This window comes from Corythoichthys intestinalis, chromosome 16 (genome assembly GCF_030265065.1).
Source record: "Corythoichthys intestinalis isolate RoL2023-P3 chromosome 16, ASM3026506v1, whole genome shotgun sequence".
Taxonomy (NCBI): Eukaryota; Metazoa; Chordata; class Actinopteri; order Syngnathiformes; family Syngnathidae; genus Corythoichthys; species Corythoichthys intestinalis.
This window is the reverse complement of record NC_080410.1, coordinates 15,248,738-15,270,274: the sequence shown is the minus strand read 5'-3', so window position 1 is coordinate 15,270,274 and position 21,537 is coordinate 15,248,738. Positions and strand designations below refer to the sequence as shown.

General features: G+C 39.7%; 2 protein-coding genes across 2 annotated transcripts; both read right to left on the bottom strand.

Annotated features, from left to right (window-relative positions):
* Positions 1-1,472: 1,472 nt before the first annotated feature.
* On the bottom strand, positions 1,473-10,074 carry LOC130904393 (uncharacterized). The gene is made up of 8 exons (XM_057817119.1): positions 10,002-10,074; positions 9,648-9,928; positions 8,798-8,943; positions 8,243-8,421; positions 5,775-7,752; positions 3,494-3,611; positions 1,806-1,877; positions 1,473-1,523 (listed from the first exon to the last, which is right to left on the bottom strand). Exons 1-8 carry the CDS (start codon positions 10,072-10,074, stop codon positions 1,473-1,475), a joined length of 2,898 nt encoding a protein of 965 aa, XP_057673102.1.
* Positions 10,075-12,578: 2,504 nt separating this feature from the next.
* Positions 12,579-20,210, bottom strand: nol12 (nucleolar protein 12). Its single transcript, XM_057817083.1, has 6 exons — positions 20,026-20,210; positions 17,881-17,986; positions 17,763-17,811; positions 16,505-16,650; positions 16,278-16,372; positions 12,579-13,382 (listed from the first exon to the last, which is right to left on the bottom strand). The coding sequence occupies exons 1-6, from the start codon at positions 20,130-20,132 to the stop codon at positions 13,181-13,183; spliced, it is 705 nt and encodes a 234-aa protein (XP_057673066.1). The 5' UTR covers positions 20,133-20,210; the 3' UTR covers positions 12,579-13,180.
* Positions 20,211-21,537: the final 1,327 nt, after the last annotated feature.

Below are 21,537 nucleotides of genomic sequence, written 5' to 3'. Positions count from 1 at the left end.
TCAAAGTAATGGCAATTTTGTTGTGCCAGTTGATGTTAATCAAGCATTAACTGTTAACATAATTAATCAAAGTTAATTGGCTCTAAGTAAAGCTTGTCATAAATTTATCGCATCAGGTGGGTCGGCTCTCAAGCTCAATGAGGACCAAGTCACATCTCCAGGTCCTCCTCTGAGAACCTGGGCAAAAAAATTATGTGCACCCCTGATTATATTATATTATATTATATTATATTATATTATATTATATTATATTATATTATATTATATTATATTATATTATATTATATTAAGGGCTGTCAAAGTTATCGCGTTAACGGGCGGTAATTAATTTTTTTCATTAATCACGTTAAAATATTTGACGCAATTAACGCATATGCCCCGCTCAAACAGATTAAAATGACAGCAGTGTCATGTCCACTTGTTACTTGTGTTTTTTGTCTCCCTCTGCTGGCGCTTGGGTGCGACTGATTTTATGCACCATGAGCATTGTGTAATTCTTGACATCAACAATGGTGAGCTACTAGTTAATTTTTTTCATTGAAAATGTTACCAATTTTATTAAAACGAAAACATTAAGAGGGGTTTTAACATAAAATTTCTATAATTTGTACTAAAATCTATCTTTTAAGAACTACAAGTCGTTCTATCCAGGGATTGCTTTGACAGAATATTAATGTTAATGCCATCTTGTTGATTTATTGTTATAATAAACAAATACAGTACTTATGTACAGTATGTTGAATGTATATATCCGTCTTGTGTCTTATCTTTCCATTCCAACAATAATTTACAGAAAAATAAGGCATATTTTAGAGATGTTTGAATTGCGATTAATTACGATTAATTTTTAAGCTGTGATTAACTCGCTTAAAAATTTTAATCGTTTGACAGCCCTAATTATATTATATTATACTATATTATATTATATCATTTTTATTTTATTTACTTTGGTTCCGTGAAGAATCCAGAAAGGGTTATTTGATTGTGGCTTTCTGAAAAACAATACATTTTTACATTTAGGCACTCCTGCAATCGTCACACTTTTTCTGTTAAAAACTGACCCCGGCCCCTCATCAGAGAAGAGAAGGGTTATGTGGCCCTCACAGGAAAAAGTTTGGGGACCCCTGGCCTAGAGGGTCGTTGGAAGGAAAACAGTTCCGGTAAATAATATAAGAAAGCATCGAACTAATGCAAACTGACAAAATGAGCAAACACAATCAAAATCTATTTTTCAGACCCAATTCTGTGAGATCTGGTTATGACAGTTGGTTGTTGTTCATTTCCAAACAGCAAAAGAGTTTGTAATCTTTACCAACAGTGCCACTTTTCCACACCCAATATGGTAGCAGCTAAGTAATAGTTTTAAGCACTTGATGCGGTATTTCTGTATACACATACACACTCCGCACCACCTACATCTGGGTCCCTCCAGCTTAGTTGCTGTTGGTTTCACTTGGTGCAGCCCAGGAATTTCACCACATGCCCCAGCCAGCACACCACAAGTGACAAAGCTCAAACTCAATCTGAAGAAATACCCGCAGGCATGAGAGAAAGAGTACAAAATAAAAGCAGGGCAACAAAAAGATCAGACGCAACGTCCATAAAAGGTTGTACAATAATAAAAATGATTAGTGAACCCTGGGCAAGTTATGACCTGGTCTGGCACGTTGGAAAAAAAAAAGTAAACTAATAGAGAAGCAGTATGTGCTGCATTGATGTAATAAATAAATAAACAATAAACTTTGATTTATTTGTGGAAAATACCAAAGAGAAGGAAGGTTGATTTTACCGGATGCATCACATACCTGCATTGGTGTGAATCTGTGATTATGATCTTTCCAAGAAATGCCCTCATCTGCAGTGGGACTGCAAGATCGCTGAAAAAAAAAAAAAAAAGAGTACTTATTGTTCAGAAGAATACCACTATTTATTTATATTGTATGTACAATTCTCATAAAGAGACAGACTATTTGCCTTCCAAATTCAAATCCAGGATTAACTCATTGGCTGCTATTGAAGGTGCTAGACGTCAATCCATTTTGACTGGGATCGCTGGCAAACCCCCAGTCAAATGGGGGTCGTCTAACACCCTCAACAGCAGTGTAACATGATCACTCAATGCCTGCCGTCCCAGTTCAAATGGAATTGATTTATATCCATCTCAATGGTTTTGAATTAGTTAATCTAAAAGAGAAATTGGGCTGGATGGCAAAATTCACAACAGAGTGTTAATAAACCAGTGCATTTTCAGGCCTTTTCCACCTTTTAATGAGATTAAGACCAGTGTTGTTAATAACGGTGTTACAATACAAACGGCGTTACTAACGGCGTTATTTTTTTTCAGTAGTGAGTAATCTAATTAATTACTTTTCTCATCTTGGCAACGCCGTTACCGTTACTGAGGATGGAAAGGCGTGCGTTACTATATTGGCTGAACGACGCGAAAAAAGTCTGAGGGAGACGGACTCACCGAGACGACAGAGCAGAACAGGAGTGGGGAGGAGGCAAAAAACGTTTGACGGCGAGAAAACGCGAAGCTAGGTGGCTCCGATAATACCGGTCTGTAGCCGATAGCCTACAAACTACACCGACATGAGCTGGTAGATATGGTAGACATGGGAGATATCACATATACAGTGGGGAGAACAAGTATTTGATACACTGCCAATGGGTTTTCCCATTGTGAGTGCATCAAATACTTGTTCTCCCCACTGTATATAGAACTAGATGCGAAATGACAGACACGGCGGCGTTAGCAACATGTACAGTTTAGGAACTAGATGCGTTAGTAAACAGCCGCCATCTTAAAGCAGTAGACTTCTTAGGAAGGCTCTGTTGCTGAAAACCTTCCTCGCGAACCTAAGTAACTTTTTATCTAAAATACTCCTAAATCGGCAAAATCTTGACTTGAATCTGTCTTTAAATGATGAAACAGTTTTAAAACTTCCACATGTCAAAAGTAGACAGAATGGAACTAATGCAATAATGGGAGCAATTTTAACAACTTTTAACGGTTGATTCAGGGTTAAGGGTAAATTAGGGTAAAGAATTGGTCTTCTAGGGCCAATTGTCCCAAAAACCTTTTAAACCTCACTTAGTCTGACCTAAGTTTTTTTTTGGTTTGTTTGTTTGTTTTTTTGAGGGGGAAAAAAAAACATGAAAATTATCACCAGTTGCTTTCCCAAGTAACTAATTACTCTTACATTCAGGTAACTGAGTTACTAACGCAATTACTTTTTGGGAGAAGTAATTTGTAACTGTAGGTAATTACTTTGTTAAAGTAAGATTAACAACACTGATTAAGACACTACCTAACAAATTATCAACAGTACCACTGTGAGGCTTAAAAATGTTCTGAGACTAAAATGGCCAGAGGGCTTAAAATGTCACAGAGCCACAAAAAGGCATAGAAATGGATGCCCTTGGTAATAATATTGGTGGTTTCAAGCACAACACATGTATGTTTAAATGAGTGAATGAGGTAATATCCTACCTGCAATGAGGAAGAGGAGTGAGCCCGGGATAGATACCCACTGCCACCATTGTACCATTCTCTGTCCGTTTCCCGTGTGTCGTCCCACTCTCTGGAGGGATGCTTGCTCAGGGAGTGGCTGAAACAGCACAATAGAGTGAAGTATTAGATGTGATTGACGAAATGCACAGAGAAAGCTAATGTTGTGTAACCATAGTTTGCTTTTGTTGTACAGTATTTGCAAATCCAGGAAACACCTGTCACATCATTCGTTTTAAGTTTTATTTTTGCATTAAAGCTGTAATATGAAGTAATTTCATAACATGCCAAATAGGGTCACAATTAAAGTAATTAAACATTGTCCAACATATAAAGCATGAAAAAATAATTTATATGTTGTATATTTGACAAAATAATCGCGTTTCCGAAGTTCGAGCCTGAAAGGGGACGAACCCGGAAGTGATACGTCTCACCGAGAACAGCGATGGCAGCGCTCCATACGGCCGCCATACAAAGCCCTTCAAACAATGATTCAAACAGCGATATAAGCAATAGATCGAGCGCAAGGGAGGAGATCCAAGTTTTTGAAGAGTTGGAGGAAGAAGAGGAGCTTGGAATTTTATGTTGGACCTAACATGTATTAGCCAGACGCTAATCAGGATGCAAACAATGTGCCTAGACTACCTGACATGGAATGGAGACAGGACCCATCGAGATTACAAGATTGGTAAGATATAGGCTGTTATTATTTTCATGATTTGAAGATGCAGGCATTTGCACATAATTTTACGTTTTTGTCTATCTGATGACATTGTTTAAAAAAATAATAATCAGACTGCATGTTCATTTTGGCAGATCCTGCAGCTCTCGTGCATATAAAATAATAATATAAAAACGTTGGGGTGAGAGAAGGAGATGAGTCGTTGATGGCTTTCTCCACTTTATTGTGGCAACAATAAGAAAACAAAATAATAGCAGACTGCGACCACATTCGACCGCAAAGTTTTGCTTCTCGCTCATCTCCGCCTCGCCTCGTACTACCAGCGGCAGCTACTACTACTTCCTGGGGCTATCGACAGGAAGTGGCGTCTAATGGCGTGAGGAAATGTAGTTTTTTCACACAAGCGAACAGATTACAAAGCACCACTTCAGTGTTGTCCCGAGACTACATTTCCCATGATTCACTGCGGGACTTGAGCTGTCAACGTTCACATTTGACAGCATTCTGCCGCGGTCCTCCTCGCCAGCTGTTTGCTCGCCATTCACGCTCGTTTGCATTTGATCCCTAGTCTGATACACTCCCGCTTTTTCGGTGAGGTCTTTTGTGTTTATTTGTTATTGGATCGTTTTTGTTCACCACTGTAAATAAGAGCACTGAAGCAAGAAGGGGTAAGTCGCCATTTCTGTTCAACCCGTTTACTCCTGGTTTTTTTAGCGTAAGAAGCTAGGTTAGTGGCTGTCTTTTCTTCGTTCTTTTTCATGATCAGGGTTTAGTTAGTGGTTGGGGTTCAAGTGTTCCTTTTGTTTGTTGTTTTGGCCTGGGCTTACCCTGAAGCCGCGCTTCATCTACCTTTTGTACATATTCATTGCGAGTTTGATTGTTGTGTAAATTTTGTGCCACTTGTGAAATTGTGTGGCTCGTTTTATGTTACGCCCTTCGCGAGCCATCCTTGGGACGTAACACTAGCGAACACAACAACTATGCCACGACTATTGCCACGAGTTGGCTTTCGGCTAACGTCGCTAGCTTCTACTGTACATTCCACAACAGTTGGCAGCTCTGCTTTGACATAGTCAGCAGTCATCTATCCAAAAATCACACTTACTTTTTGGCAAATCCTTGATCATAAGCAGACCGGTTAAGGAAGCAGGCATCTTCGAAGTGTTTGCAGCAGAGAACACTACTCGATGATGGCGTGAAATTCATTCGCTTCGTGCGAACGAAAGATGTCCATTTACGTGCCCTGCTATCCTTTGGCCACTCATACAACTTTTCGTTTGAGTGAGAACAAAACATTGCCACACACCGCCGTGGCATCTTACCGAGAAGCAATGCAAAAAACAATACTGTTCTATGGCAGACTTCCCCCGCACTTCCCGGTGTGACGTAATTTCCGAAGATTGCCGAAGAAAAGCATTTTCGTTGTCAAGCGCGTTGCTATGGGTTAAACAAAGAATCTGGAAGGGTTGCGTTAAAAAAAAAAATTACCAAAATATGCTTATAACTGTTTAGCCATTGATATTATTCAAAAACATGGTTGGCCAACCTTAATTCACGTTACTGCTTTAAATTAAGTCTAACCTGGCTGGTTTGAAGAGTTCTTGTCTCCGGGCACGCTGGCGATTCGAAGGTCTCTCCATGTAGCCGTGGTCATCTCTCTGATGGATAATTTTGACCTTGGGTAGATCAGCCATCGTGGAATATATCTCCTTGTTTCTTCCAGTGGATGCCACAGACTCAGAGGAATCCATTGAACTCTGTGATAAGGTATGACTTTGAGTTTTCAACTGAGTTGTAGGTGAATGGCTCCGAACAAGATGAGGTCTTTTATCATTAGGTGAAGAGTAGCGATGATCTTCAAGGCCGTTTCTTCCAACCCTAGATCGAGCACCAGCAGGACTTCTAGGAGTTTGCAAGGAGCCAGAAGCTTTTCTGTTAACTTTAGTATTCTGAATGGTGGGAGAAGCAGCACGGGATAGCGAGGAGCTGCGCAGGGAATTTGTCGAGCCCCGCCATGAGCGTGGTGAGCGATCAGTGGCATATTTGAAGTCGCTGTAGTGGTTTTTTCTCTGAAATGAATGGCCACCCTCTCCATTGGTGGCATTTCTGAGGACTGAGTAGCCTGGAAAGTCACTGGTGGCATTTCTAGATGGGGAAGAATTACGGCTGTTGTGATTATTTCGCTTGAAAGAACTGCTAAATTCACTTTTACGAAGTGAATTTTGGTGTGGGCTACTGTGGTTTCGCCTAAAAGGCAAAGAGCTATGGCTTTTCACTTCGGACTTGCTGGGATCTTCATAACTTCTCCTTGAAGGAGAGGAATTTCGACTTTCACGACCATTAAAGGAAGTACTGCTGGCTGTTTTTCTAAGTGGATACTGACCAGTGGTATGATAGGATCTTCGTTCAGAATGGCCTTGACTGCTACTGCCATTAATAAATCCTGTCATGTGATGTTTTGGTTGACTCGGTGTGTCATGACCATGTGTAGTGAGGGAGCTCTCAGGGTATTCATGATCTTGGCCATTAAGTCCATTTCGTAGGAGGGCCTGACTTTCAATGTCATAGCCTTCTCTTATTGGAGACCCACAGCGTCCATGATGACTTCTTCCATCCAGTGATGTCATTGAGTCAGATTTACGAAGGACAGACTGGCCCGAAGAACTGTAAATTCTTCTTGTTGGTGAAGATCCACGACTTTCAAAGTGATTCTCAAAAGCTCTACGAGATGGAGAGTTTTTATGACTATCGTGTGTATGTAATGAACTGACAGTTGTGCGGAGTGCTGTTTTTCCGGGAGATGAAGCCCTGCTTTCATGACGCCGACCAGTGGGAGAACCACTTGTTTCTGCTTTTCGTAAGGCACTCCTAAAATCTGATACTGTACTCGATTGAGTTTTCACTGACCCAGCAAGAGATTTAAAGTTTTTGGGCAAAGTTCGAGAGTCTAAACGTCGCCCCTGTGATCCTTCGTGGGAGCCTCTTTGTCTTAGATCTGTGCCTTGAGACTGCACTCTATCCATGGCATGCCCTCTCGTGGGGGAAAGAAAGTCTCTTCTCCTTAATTGAATGTTTTCACATGCCGGTGAGGAAGAACGAGATTGCAGAGTTGAGCCGTGCCTTGAAGAATCGAAGCGCCCCAATTGTTGGTGGAAAGAATTGAAAGAAGGTTTTCCTCTACCATAAGAACCGAGGAAACCTTTGCGTTCCACAGTGGCCAGTGACTCAGCAATTTTAAAAGGAGTCGGGCTTGGTGAACGAGCACCAACCTGTGCTTCAACCTCAACCGCAATGTCATAGGGGTCAGGAGGAGGTATCTCCACTGGTAACTCCTCATCCAGAACTTCAGGTACCTGCCTCTCAGAGGCCAAACCAAGATTAGGATTTCTGAAGGGAATGGTATCTTTAGGCTCAAAGTTTTTATTGCTAAAGACCGGATGCCCTCTCTCCAAATGACGAAAAGGTGCTTGTGGGCCATTATTGCCGGTAGCACGGGCACCTGTAGCCCTTCCCAAAGAGAAGTAGCCGCTTTCACGCTTCTCTGTGTGTTCTTTAAACCCTGGAGCAAAATTGAAGTCAAACAATGTGACAAAAATAGACTAAAGGAGTGGTAACACTAAGACAAAATACTGAGCACCAAGGCTTCCTGACACAAACTGAGGTAAATACAGTAAGAGTATCTAATGTTACTGATGATTGCTCTAGGACACCTTAGGTGGTGGCATTCCAAGTATGCCATGTAAATAAAACCTTTGGCTGTAACTTAATACACTGTAGAATAGTCAGATGCAGTCACTTGTAGGTTTACGGAAGATCATGCTGGGAAATATTGACCGAAAAAACATATACAGAGCCAGTGGTGGGATGTACATTTGAAACTTGGGCCTTAATTGGATTTACATAAATCATGCCACATCTTAATACGACCACTAAGGGATCAAAATTACTGAAATTATCAATAGAAATTGAACATCATTAAGAGTAAATGTTCACTTAAAATATAGGTCAATGCTCCAAACTGTGTTTAGACCAGAGTAGGCCTTGCTCACCCCGACCTGAGCGCCTGCTGAAGCTATCTCTGCTGTCTCTGTTGTGAGCTTCATCCATCCAGGCCCGCGCGTTTGGTCGGTGAGGTGGCGGGTCAAGTCGAGTCATTCTCAATGGTGGGTATTCGTCTTCTGCACTGCCAGAGCCACTGGTCTCCTTGTAGTCACTCTGGCCAGAACAGCTAAAAAGGAAGAGAATGGAGTGGGCGAGAAAATCACTCAAAAGAGAACAAGGCCAAAGTAAGGTAAGAAAAGTATAACATTGTGAAGAGAACTGATAAGACAAAAATTGGCCTCACATTGCAAAATACTGTATTGGTCACTTTCAATAGCCAGAAACTGCTATGCAAAACCTTCCAAAGCTAACTCATTTTTATATCATATAAATATAGTACTGACGAGATGTAAAAAGTTGCTAAACCATTATTCTTAAAATGCAATATACAGTATAATTTGGCCATGTACAATTATTTGTTAGTATTTTATTTAAAATAAAATAGCAAAACACATACCAAGTAACGGTTAAGCTCTAAAAGATTAAGAAGGTAAGTTCCCTACCTGTCAGTGCTGTTGTCGTCGTCTCCGTCACAGATATAGAGCTCGCAGTCTGGGCTCAGAATACAAAAAGAGCTCTCCACATGACCTGGACAGACTCTAGCGACGTCACAATAGCTGCTCACCACTGACAAACGGTCCGAATCCTCCTGATAGGATAATTAACATTGACCAATTACAACCTCCAAGCCATGGACATAACTCATATAAGTGTCAAACAACTGAATGTCTCCATTGAAGTACTTCAAAAGTGTACTCACTTGACTCACAGCATCATACGTTGTACAAATTCATATGAAGAGTTAGAAATATGCCTGACTTGCTCTGCTCTCCTTCAACTCTTTCACCTCTGAAACACTCATGTGCAGTCAACGGTTCGATTACGGCTACACCTCTGTAACTTGACCTGAGTTAAAGTCCTTATCATTAATTATTCAAATTTTTCTTAACACAAACTCCTGTTTTATATTTGTTTCTTATCCTGGAAAGAAACTTTTTAATTTGACCTCACCGCATGTGGGGTGTCAGACATGAACCTTAAAAATTCCAGGTACTGCATCAACAATTTTGTAGTAATATTGCTGTACGGAAAGAAGTCAGAAAGAATAACTACATAGATTTAAAAATAAAATGTCAATATTTTTGTGTCACTACAATAGTTTGCCTTAATAACCCATGCTGATTTTTAACTCGAAGTTTTTGACCTCTACAATTAGCGCCAATCGTCTCATCTTCCATTTCATGTTAGGTCCCACTAATCCAGTCACTCATCATTCAGTCTGCATGTGGGTTTCCCTTTTTCGCTCCTCTTACCATCTGAAGCCTTCTAGTCCACCTGTCTTGCTTTTCTCACCTTACTGCTAGTATCCCTTTCCTCTGCCTGAGAGGGTATTGGCGTTAAGAGCATTCCATGTTTGGGTCCGGTGACAGGGTCTGTGGTTGATTTCTTCTGTGGGGCTACCTCAGGGTTGTCGTCTGTGCCATGATGGAGGTGCCTCTGACGCAGGCAGTCGTGGCAGCGGGAGGGGTCGAAGATGTTGGCTTGGAATTTAGGGCATATAGGCTCATCATCAGAGAGAGGCATGATGACTTTGAAAGGCGAATTGCCATAGTCATCACATCCTGTGCTGAAAACTAAGAAACAACAGCAAGAAAGAAAAATCACAAAAACAATTCTAGATTATGCTACAATGTTCAGTAACCTTACGGGAACATGACAGTAGCTTATACAGTATGTTGCATACACAAGAGCTTCCTATGTTTTGTGAGCCAAGCAACATGACGTGGATTTAAAATGTCCACACCTCCGTTTAAATGCCAGGTTTTTGTAATATAAAAAATGAACTACCGTATTGGCCCGATTATAAGACGGTGTTTTTTGCTTTGAAATAAGACTGAAAAAGAGGGGGTAGTCTTATATTCGCGGTCTAGACGTTATATCCATTCACGACGCTAGATGGTGCCAGATATCATTGAAGCGATGTTCTGTCATGACAGATCCACGCTACTCTCAAGTTTAACCAGTTTGCATTATTTTATTGCAATGTTTTTCCTTATTCAGATTTGTTTCAAGACTACGTATACAGTTAGACTTCACTTTAATGGTTAATGCAGTTATTGCAATTTTGTTGTTTTATCACAATAGATTGGTTTATTAGCATTTCAAAAACCAGAAGCCATTCATTTACGAATGTGATTGCACTTTAGTTTACATATTTAAATGTTCATATATTAAGATTTGAATGAGGCAAAATAACATGCTTTTCTCTCAAATATATTGTTATAATCATTTGTTTCAGATGTACTGTAATTATTTTCTGTATGAAAATTAATTTGGTGTTCAAAAATTCTTTTTTTCAAACTTGAGTCTTGAAAAAGAGGGGGTTGTCTTATAATCAGGACCGTCTTATATTTGTCTTACAGTTGTCTTATATTCGGGCCAATACGGTAATACAAATAAGCACCAGTAGGATCCAATACACTATGGAATAACGTAAAAAAAGGCCATTAAACTGGGCAACACGATGTTTATTGTTTTAGGTTGGACACCAGTTTTTAACCAATTTTTTGGTTGCAGAATGCAAAATCTTTTTCTATCCCGTTTATCATCACGTTGAACTACAGATTCCCAGTTTTCTTAAAAAAGAAAAAAAAACTTTAAAAACTACTGAACGTGTGCTTTTTTTTAATTGACAAAAAAGCAGTGAAATATGAAAGAAACAGGCATAAATGCAATGTTTATGCTTTTACAAAGGATATGTCTAGTTGAATGGATGTAAGAACAAATAAATACCGGTAGTTAAACTGTGGAGAAAAAAAACCCCGACCCTGTAGAGGAACTCTAAGTATACTTTTGGATTCTGCAGTCAAACCTAAATTCACAATTCTTGGATTTTTTAAAATCATTTTTGGGTGACATAAAGACTATATGCAACAGCACTAAAACTACTGAGAGCTGGATGTCTTCCCCAAATTGATGAAAAGTGGTCAGAAAGCTGCTAAGGAATTGAAAGAAACATTGAAGGAGTTGCTGGCAAGCACTGTACAGAGTGCCGAGTATAAAAATCGTGCCAAAAACCTTACTTACAAAGAAAAAAAACTAACCCAAAATCTTCCATTGTGCTGCTAGCTGATTAGACCAGACATTAGTTTTTTGTTCTAATAGCTTTTTTTTTTTTTTTTTTTTTTTTTTTTAAAAACAAACACAGCACTACGCATCACCAATGGAACCGATAATGTACTTCTAATAAGGCATAGTGGGAAAATCATGGTCTGGGCTTATTCTTCAGCTGAAACAACTGCTTATATCAAGGTGGAGTAAATTATGAACAGTTTCAAATACAAGTTATTGTGAGCACACAACATTCAAAAGAAGAGGACCATCAATAATTGTAGCAAATAAGTTCATTTGAAATGAGAAATCATTGGGAAACAGTGGGAGGAAAGATGTCCATTTTGGGGTAGGAAGTGTAATAAATGCTTATAAAACAATTTTAAAAAATTAAATATATATATTTATTCAGAACAATTTTCTGCCAGAATACAAATACACACTGCATTAGTGGACCATGTGAAATGACAGATGGTTTATCTGGGCCCCGGACTTGGTTTTTGACACATGGTTTTGTTCTGCTCCTAAAGTTTTTGTCAATACAGATCTACTTTCATCAATTGTCAGCACGATACACTTCTAATAAACCAACCAATCTCATTATGCCTGGCTGAGATCATCATGCTTTAACCAAGGTGAGTAGTGAGCTATATATTGAGCTGTTTCAAACTGTAATGTACATAATTGACGGGCAAAAAAACCCCCAAAAAACATAGCTGTAAGATGATAACCTACCACACACGAGTAAAAGTGAAACACACACCGGCCAAAGAGTGCTCTCAAAGTAGAATTAACACCAAGCTTAAGAAAACACTACAAGCCAAAAAATACCAACAGACATCTGTAATGGCATTAACAAGATTATGAGTTACCTGTCAAGGGAGGCTTCTTCTTGCCACAGTAGAACTCCCCATTGACCCCAAGCAGGCAGATGAATCATCCTCATGGTCTCCATAGTCCCCTGTTGCACATCCTTCCTATTGGCTGAGGAGACAATGAGTGAAACAGAAGCATCCACAACGAGCACAGTGGCTCTACATTGGCAAGGTTGATGACTCAGGGGTCCACTGCTAGCAAAGCCCCCTTGTATTAAATATCAAGAAAGCGAAGTTAAACATTTGTGGCTGGTGGCAGCTGGCACACGCTAGCTCAGGTTAGCGTAAATAAATAAACACATGAGAGGACGGGGATGAACAAACGTTAAGCTCAAACTTCCCTTCTGTTCTAGGAGGAAAGAGTAAAATTGAGCTAAAAGTGTGAAAATAACACTCCACCAACAACAGTGCAACATGTGGAGATTAGACTTTAATCAAAAGTAATGGAACATTGAGTGTACAAAAATGACACCGCAAAATACAAAACCTTCACCTTGCAGGAATCGTGGGAATATAAAACCAGTCATACTAGGCACAACTATAGTAGTTACCAAATACATCCAGTTTATATTAACTTATCGGCTGCCATTGACAGTGATAGACGTTCAATGACAGTGAATGAATAATCGTTCAGTCGAATTAAACCTCATTCTCCGCCACACTGCCGGTTCAAATGGATTGGACATCTACTAGTGATAAACTCATTAAAAGAGCTATAATATAGCTTTGAAGAGCCCCATGATTGGATGTCAATCACTAACAACGGCGCGGAACGAGAAAATGTAGAGAATTCCGTTTGGCTTTTGCCCATCCATCCAGTTCGCTCGATCGTTAGCTGTGAGGCAGACATGTTGACCATTCAGCCTCCTTGCTGCCTAAAAAGTTCAGAAATGTGATCTTTCAGTCTTGTTGACGCTGCTTTTTTCCAGTCATGCGGCGTCGCTGCCGCTTGGTGGTCTTCTTTGCGCCGATTTTGATCTCGCCAACTCTCGCATCAGCCCTCTTGTCCGTCTGCCGACCTTGTCCTTTTCGTCCTTCCTGCTTCCCTTTTGACTTCCTTTTGCTGGTGTATGTACTCAGTGAAGCAGTCAGCGAGCGAATCCTACACAGGAAGGGCGATAGACGGTTAATCATCTTGGCAGTCGTTTGATCAGATTTTAAGTACCGTATTTTCTGGACTATAAGTCACACTTTTTCCATACTTTGGCTGAGCCTGCAAAATATACACATGTGCGACTTATATTAAATTAAAATATCGAATTTTACATATTCTGAACCTAAAACTGGCCAACCAGAGTAAAACATTACCACAACCAGCCGCAAGAGGGCGCTCTTGGCTAGTGATTAAGAAGCCAGGAAAAGTTAATGCGCTTACCAGTATTAACAATGTTTTTATCTAACCAAACTAGGATAATAATGATTACAAAGCATTATCGATTTGATTTTGTGGTTTGAGTAACTTAATGAAGTTCTATATACTTACTTCATTTAAATTCTTTATTATGTTTAATTTAATAATTTTATCAATTAAATGAAATTAACTTTAATTAAAAAAATGTTTTAAATAATTTTGCATGCTTAAAGTCTGGTATATCTAAGCAGAGCTTTCTAATGTATTGTGCTTGACTACAGCATACAGTGGGGCAAATAAGTATTTAGCCAACCACTAATTGTGCAAGTTCTCCCACTTGAAAATATCAGAGGCATGTAATTATCAACATGGGTAAACCTCAACCATGAGAGACAGAACGTGGAGAAAAAAAAGGCCAGAAAATCACATTGTTTGATTTTTAAAGAATTTATTTGCAAATCATGGTGGAAAATAAGTATATGGTCAATACCAAAAGTTAATCTCAGTACTTTGTTATTTACCCTTTGTTGGCAATAACGGAGGGCAAACGTTTTCTGTAACTCTTCACAAGCTTTTCACACACTGTTGCTGGTATTTTGGCCCATTCCTCCATGCAGATTTCCTCTAAAGCAGTGATGTTTTGGGGCTGTCGTTGGGCAACATGGACTTTCAACTCCCTCCACAGATTTTTTTATGGGGTTGAGATCTGGAGACTGGCTAGGCCACTCCAGGACCTTGAAATGCTTCTTACGAAGCAACTTCTTTGTTCCCCTGGCTGTGTGTTTGGGATCATTGTCAAGCTGAAAGACCCAGCCACGTCTCATCTTCAATGCCTTTGCTGATGGAAGGAGATTTTCACTCAAAATCTCTCGATACATGGCCCCATTCATTCTTTCCTCTACACAGATCAGTCGCCCTGGTTACTTTGCAGAAAAACAGCCCCAAAGCATGATGTTTCCACCCCCATGCTTCACAGTAGGTATGGTGTTCTTCGGATGCAATTCAGTATTCTTTCTCCTCCAAACACGAGAACCTGTGTTTCTACCAAAAAGTTCTATTTTGGTTTCATCTGACAATAACACATTCTCCCAGTCTTCTTCTGGATCATCCAAATGCTCTCTAGCGAACCGCAGACGGGCCTGGACGTGTACTTTCTTCAGCAGGGGGACACATCTGGCAGTGCAGGATTTGAGTCCCTGGCGGCACATTGTGTTACTGATAGTAGCCTTTGTTACTGTGGTCCCAGCTCTCTGTAGGTCATTCACTAGGTCCCCCGTGTGGTTCTGGGAGTTTTGCTCACCGTTCTTGTTATCATTTTGACGCCACGGGATGAGATCTTGCATGGAGCCCCAGATCGAGGGAGATTATCAGTGGTCTTGTATGTCTTCCATTTTCTAATAATTGCTCCCACAGTTGATTTCTTTACACCAAGCGTTTTACCTATTGCAGATTCAGTCTTCCCAGCCTGGTGCAGGTCTACAATTTTGTCTCTGGTGTCCTTCGACAGCTCTTTGGTCTTGGCCATAGTGGAGTTTGGAGTGTGACTGACTGAGCTTGTGGACAGGTGTCTTTTATACCGATAATGAGTTAAAACAGGTGCCATTAATACAGGTAACGAGTGGAACCTCGTCAGACCTCGTTAGAAGACCTCTTTGACAGCCAGAAATCTTGCTTGTTTGTAGTTGACCAAATACTTATTCTCCACTCTAATTTGGAATTCTTTAAAAATCAAACAATGTCATTTTCTGGGTTTTTTTTCCACACTGTCTCTCATGGTTGAGGTTTACCCATGTTGACAATTACAGGCCTCTCTAATCTTTCCAAGTGGGAGAACTTGCACAATTGGTGGTTGACTAAATACTTATTTGCCCCACTGTATTTCTCTTGCATTCCTGTTTTATCTCTAACAAGAGCTGCTGCAAGCAAGTCTGTGAGCATTGTTTATTTTGAATGGAAATATAAGCAGGCTGGAGTTGTATTCATCCTGACTAGTTTTGACAAGCACTTAGAGGGAGTTTAAGCTACACAAAATAGCTACATAAATCCAGACAGTTTTAAATTGTCCCTGCAGCCACATAAAGGACAAGGTATGCGTCCTGAGCAGAGAACAGAAAACACACAGAATGTTTTGGAGGCTAAATGGACGACAGCTTGGTCAATGGAAACTAGTAACTCAAGTCAGGAGCTAATAATTTGGGGAATAGGAAGCCACTACAGCTAAGCTAGGCTAACAGGCTAAAAGGCTGCATGAATGCTACGAAAGTTGAAGAAAGCTGACGAAGTGGCCTTTGTTGAGCTGAAGTGCTGCAACGAAGTAGCTTGCTAAACTAAAGGGTGCTTTTGTTAGCACAAACAGCAGCGCTGTTATTTGTTATTGTGTGCAACGCGAGAGCAATGCCGTAGTTTTGGCAACTATTCAATTTGTTTGAACTGCTTGTTTGTTGCTATGTAATACTTGTGGCTATGTTTAAGCTACTTAGCGACACATGACAGAAAATTTTCCTCCAAAAACCTTTTTTCTTTGTTTGATGCCTTTTTTGACTAGTTGGACTTATAGGCCAGAGCAACTTATAGTCCAGAAAATACAGTAGGCTACTAAGTATCTGACAATAAACAATCACCAACTTTGACAATTATTATTCTCACTTTTTGTTCAAAATTGGATTCCCTGCTTTTTTGGGGATAGTCTTTGTGTTCTCTTCTTCGTCCTCATTTTCATGATCTTCATTCTTCCCGTTGACCTTCAGGAAAAAAAAAAAACAACAAAAAAAAAAACACTGAATAGCAGGTCTCTGCTACCTACGATCATTTAAATAATAAGGATGTCTTCAAACACAATGAAGACTTGATGCACACTCAAGCCAGCGTGTTACCTTATTCGTTACTCGCTCGAGTAGGTGATTAGTGGTGAGGTCAAGATCACTGATGGTCGTCACCGTGACTGTGTGATTAGGATGGTCAAACTGAACTGATTCTGTTTTATGGGTGATGACATCTTCGAGATCGTCTTCACTTTCCTCTGTGAAGAACATTAAAAAATATCTATATATACCAATTTACATGGTGACCAATTAAACTGGCAGGTCAAGGTACGTCTGTGAATCACCATTAAGGATGCAACAACGAAAATCGATTAGCAAAGTAGTTGCCAACGAATTGGATAATTAATTTTTGCCAACAGCTTTGAGCAGTCCCGTTTGGGTCCTTGTTTGTGCGTAATGTAAGGCTGCGAGCGCCAGTTATTAGAGAGTTCACTGCTACACTCAGGTTGTCTTTTGTGTTGTTAGATCCAATGTGCCTCCGTCACAGGTGAAATGAAGCCAATTTTACGTTTGTATTCTTTGTTGATGAGATGTTACTACTTAGCACAGAGCGCTAAGCTAGTTATCAATTATGCTAATCAGTGTCTTAAGTACAGCATTAGTTTGTATTGTCTTTTGGAGCAGCATATTAGCACTTGAGTTATTGTTAGATAGTATCAGTTGTCTCATTTATTTTTATAAGGTAACCACACACATAAACCCATTCATATAACAGCTTAGTCTCCTTTCAACACTTCAACAGAAACTCCAAATTGTAAATTGTCATACAAGAGATTGTGCTTTGAAATTGGATTTGGATTGTATAATGAACAATTGTTGATAAAGAAAACTGATTCATTACAGTCTGCCTCCTCCTTATTCGATTTTGATGTTTAGTTTGTTTAAAGAAAATAAATGAGTCATTGAAACAATTTATATCAGCGCTTTGCCCACAAGAAAAAAAATGCCAATCAGCAGCACTTTTTTATTTGAATGAACAGGACTTTTGTCTGATTTGTGTGCTGAGAATTTTTTTTTTATGTTTTACACTCAAACTTTATTAAAAACTTTAACAAGTTTTATGTACTTAACACAGTAAAAAGTCACAAAGCTGTAATAAATTTTTGAAGGAAGTGGTCATCCCTTTTGTCTTCATTGTTACTTATAGAATGCCTAGAACTTCAATTGTGAAGGTAAGTGAAAAACTTAAAATGTATCATTAATCATTTCATTGTCCGATTAATCAGTTATAAAAATAATCGTTAGCTGCAGCCCTAATTACCATGCATGCGTCTCCAATTTTTCTGACTCTCCAATTTTTCCGACTCACCAAGTGCGTCTTGTCGCTCCTTCAGCATTTTCAAGTATTCCTTATGCCTCTGAAAGATAGTAATCAAACCAACACAGTTCTATTCGTGTCCATCTAAAACAATTTTCTAGAAACCTACCTCTTCTCGAACCCGGTTTTGTTCTTCCTTGATCTTCTTGCGTATTTCAGCGACAGCAGCTTTCCTTCTTTCCACTTTCCTCTTATGGAAACCAGTGAGATAATCTCTAACAAGTGTGAAAACAGCACACAGAGGCACTTTTAAAAATCCAGTACATGCTCGGTTTTAGTTGACATTTCGACAAGTGTTTGTACTGCAGTTGTTCATAAATCACACTGCTTCATATTTATTTATTTTTCCCCCATATTTAGTTTAGAGTTGGGTAAAAAAAAAAAAAAAAAACTCCAAATATAGACAAGTTTCCTGAGCAAAATATGGGCAGCGGCATCTTGGAAAATGTCTGCTCCGAATTTCCGGTTTAGAAAAAACAACATCAAATGCGGTTGAAGCAAGCAGTGTGTTGACAAAGTTAAAACTTTAAAATCAAACCACAGGAACGCTCAGAATCTCCAAAAACTGATTCAGCACTACGTAGATGAGACTCCGAGACATCCTGTTTTGTGCGTGAACTCTTAACACTTCATTGATCATTTGTGGACAAAATTATAACAACCTGTCAGCCTGTGTTGACGTGAGGTGTAGATTGATACCCTGGCCACTTGAGTAACCAAAACATTACAAATAGGACATGGATTTTTTTTTTTTGTTACAAGGAAATATACTACAAGGTACATATAAACAAAAATAGTGTGTCATTTTTTTTTTTTTTTGCAGATAATGATCTCAATAAAACATTTGGACAACATGATTTCATTTCTGGTTTTATTTGAAATGCTTGGTGCATGTACAAAGCAGGTCAATAAATCACAATTTATAAAATTATTGGAAAAATAGCATACGAGAAAGTGATATCAGACAGCAGAGCTCCGGAGCCTCACCAAACTTTCACCTGACATTACAGCCTCCAGACGGGCTTTCTCCCACTGTCCTTGGTAATTCCAGCTCCAATAGTGTATCTTAAAGTTGGTGCAGTTAAAAAGGTCGTAGTTGGATCTTGGGATCGAGCTGACGGATCCGCCGCGAGGCAAGCCACCATCTGTCCCAGCCCCAGCCTCTCGTAGTCTCGATATATGTCCATCAACGTACAGTAAGTGTTGTTGTGAGGTACATCGAGTGGTCTTCCCTTGCGTAACAGCGTTTTCCACCTGTAAACAAACGAACAAAAAACTTGTAACACCTGCATTTATGCGTTGACATAATTGTGCCATTCAACACGTACTGATTAGCAACAGGCTACCAGCAGATACAGTAGTTGTAGTAAATAATATTAAAGACTATCATAATTACAATCATCATCTTAATAATAATATCAAAGGCAACAAGTCGTTTCATGCGCAAGATTTTAGCTTTAATATTTTTTGAGCACCGGACACATGAAAATGCAGGGATAGGAAGAACATACCTTCCATAACACAGTGGCAACATGGCTACAGAAACACTCGGTCTTAGTGGTGACACGGGCTGAGTTCCACATCTGTCTTCATGAACATGTTGTCCTCCCCTGTATTGATGATGGCAGATGGATGCGGTATTTCCAAATGGTCTTTTTTAAGGGATTTTGATGAGTAATGTTACTCCAGCTTCACTGTTGTTTAGGATGGAGAAATTCTAAAACGGAAGTTGCGAGCAGACATGCCGAAGTAAAGTGGAACTACCTCGGAAACTCGTCTATATAACCCCAGAATAAATCAATTCTACTAAGTCATTCACTGCCATTACCAGTCATAGACATCAAATCCATTTCAACTTGGGTAGCTGGCATTGAAAAAATTGTGTCTCAGTGCCATTGATCGACGGATAGCTGCCATCCCTCCTAGTCCAAATGGATTGGATGTGGAGCGCAGTCAAATTAGTTTATGAAATACCGTTAAAGCAGTAAGACGAGAAGGAAGGTTGTTAATGTTTTTCCATTAGTTTGACTGTTGTAAATGGTAATTTGTCAAAGTTACTTTACATTTTAGAGGAACTGTGGTTCATCTGGCAGCCAGTGAGTTTAACATCAAGTTTCATTTAAACAAAAACGACTTGCAAACAAACTGAACACATCTCGGTCAGTTGTTGTTGTTTTAGTAACTCAGTAACAAATTAAACCGTTCGAAAGCGTGAACAACACCGGCGACGCGGTCACAACTGCATATTACTTACTCCCTATCTTTATCGTTAAATGTGAGGATACATTTATTTTCCCTTTTCTTGGATCCAGGCTTGAATTTGGCCTTGTGGGCATTAGGGGTCTTCTTTTTGTTTTTCATTGCTCTGTGCGCTTATTTTTTCACATACATGTGACTTGTTGCAGTCTTACATCCGGGTATTCGCTGTCTGACTGTACGTTTACTAACTCTGTCCGAGTGGAAACATGGCATGGAAGAATAGTTCCTGCTATGCACCCTGTAACGCGTGGTAGGTCGGAGGCGTGCATAAAAAGTAACAAAAAGGGGACAAGCTGCTACTTATGCACATTTATTAACAAAAATAAATAAATCTACTTTGACCACTCGTCACTCGGGAGCTCAGCGTTACACACACAAGCGTTCAGGAGCGAACTCCAACATTAAAAGTAAGCAGCAACAGAAGAAGAACATATTCAACATAAATAAAGCAGCGCCACCGCGTGGTAGATGTCGGGAGGAACACCACGTAAGGAGGACTGTTACAACCCTTCACTAATAACCAAAAAAGTGGACTTAAAGGACATGTGATATATAATGATACCTCCATTATCGCTGTTTATGACGACCAGAACCGAACGCATGAAGTGAAATCCCGCGAAGAAGTGTCACCTCCCCTTATCAAACATACAATTTTTGCGTGTCTATATCCAGGGCGTAGGTTTGGTCTCAACATTGGGAGAGACGATATACAGTGTATCACAAAAGTGAGTACACCCCTCGCATTTCTGCAGATATTGAAGTATATCTTTTCATGGGACAACAATGACAAAATGACACTTTGACTCAATGCAAAGTAATCTGTGTGCAGCTTATATACAGTTCCTTGCAAAAGTATTCGGCCCCCTTGAATCTTGCAACCTTTCGCCACATTTCAGGCTGCAAACATAAAGATATGAAATGTAATTTTTTTTGTCAAGAATCAACAACAAGTGGGACACAATCGTGAAGTGGAAGAACATTTATTGGATAATTTAAACTTTTTTAACAAATAAAAAACTGAAAAGTGGGGCGTGCAATTTTATTCGGCCCCTTTACTTTCAGTGCAGCAAACTCACTCCAGAAGTTCAGTGAGGATCTCTGAATGATCCAATGTTGTCCTAAATGACCGATGATGATAAATAGAATCCACCTGTATGTAATCAAGTCTCCGTATAAATGCACCTGCTCTGTGATAGTCTCAGGGTTCTGTTTAAAGTGCAGAGAGCATTATGAAAACCAAGGAACACACCAGGCAGGTCCGAGATACTGTTGTGGAGAAGTTTAAAGCCGGATTTGGATACAAAAAGATTTCTCAAGCTTTAAACATCTCAAGGAGCACTGTGCAAGCCATCATATTGAAATGGAAGGAGCATCAGACCACTGCAAATCTACCGTCCTTCCAAACTTTCTTCTCAAACAAGGAGAAAACTGATCAGAGATGCAGCCAAGAGGCCAATGATCACTCTGGATGAACTGCAGAGATCTACAGCTGAGGTGGGAGAGTCTG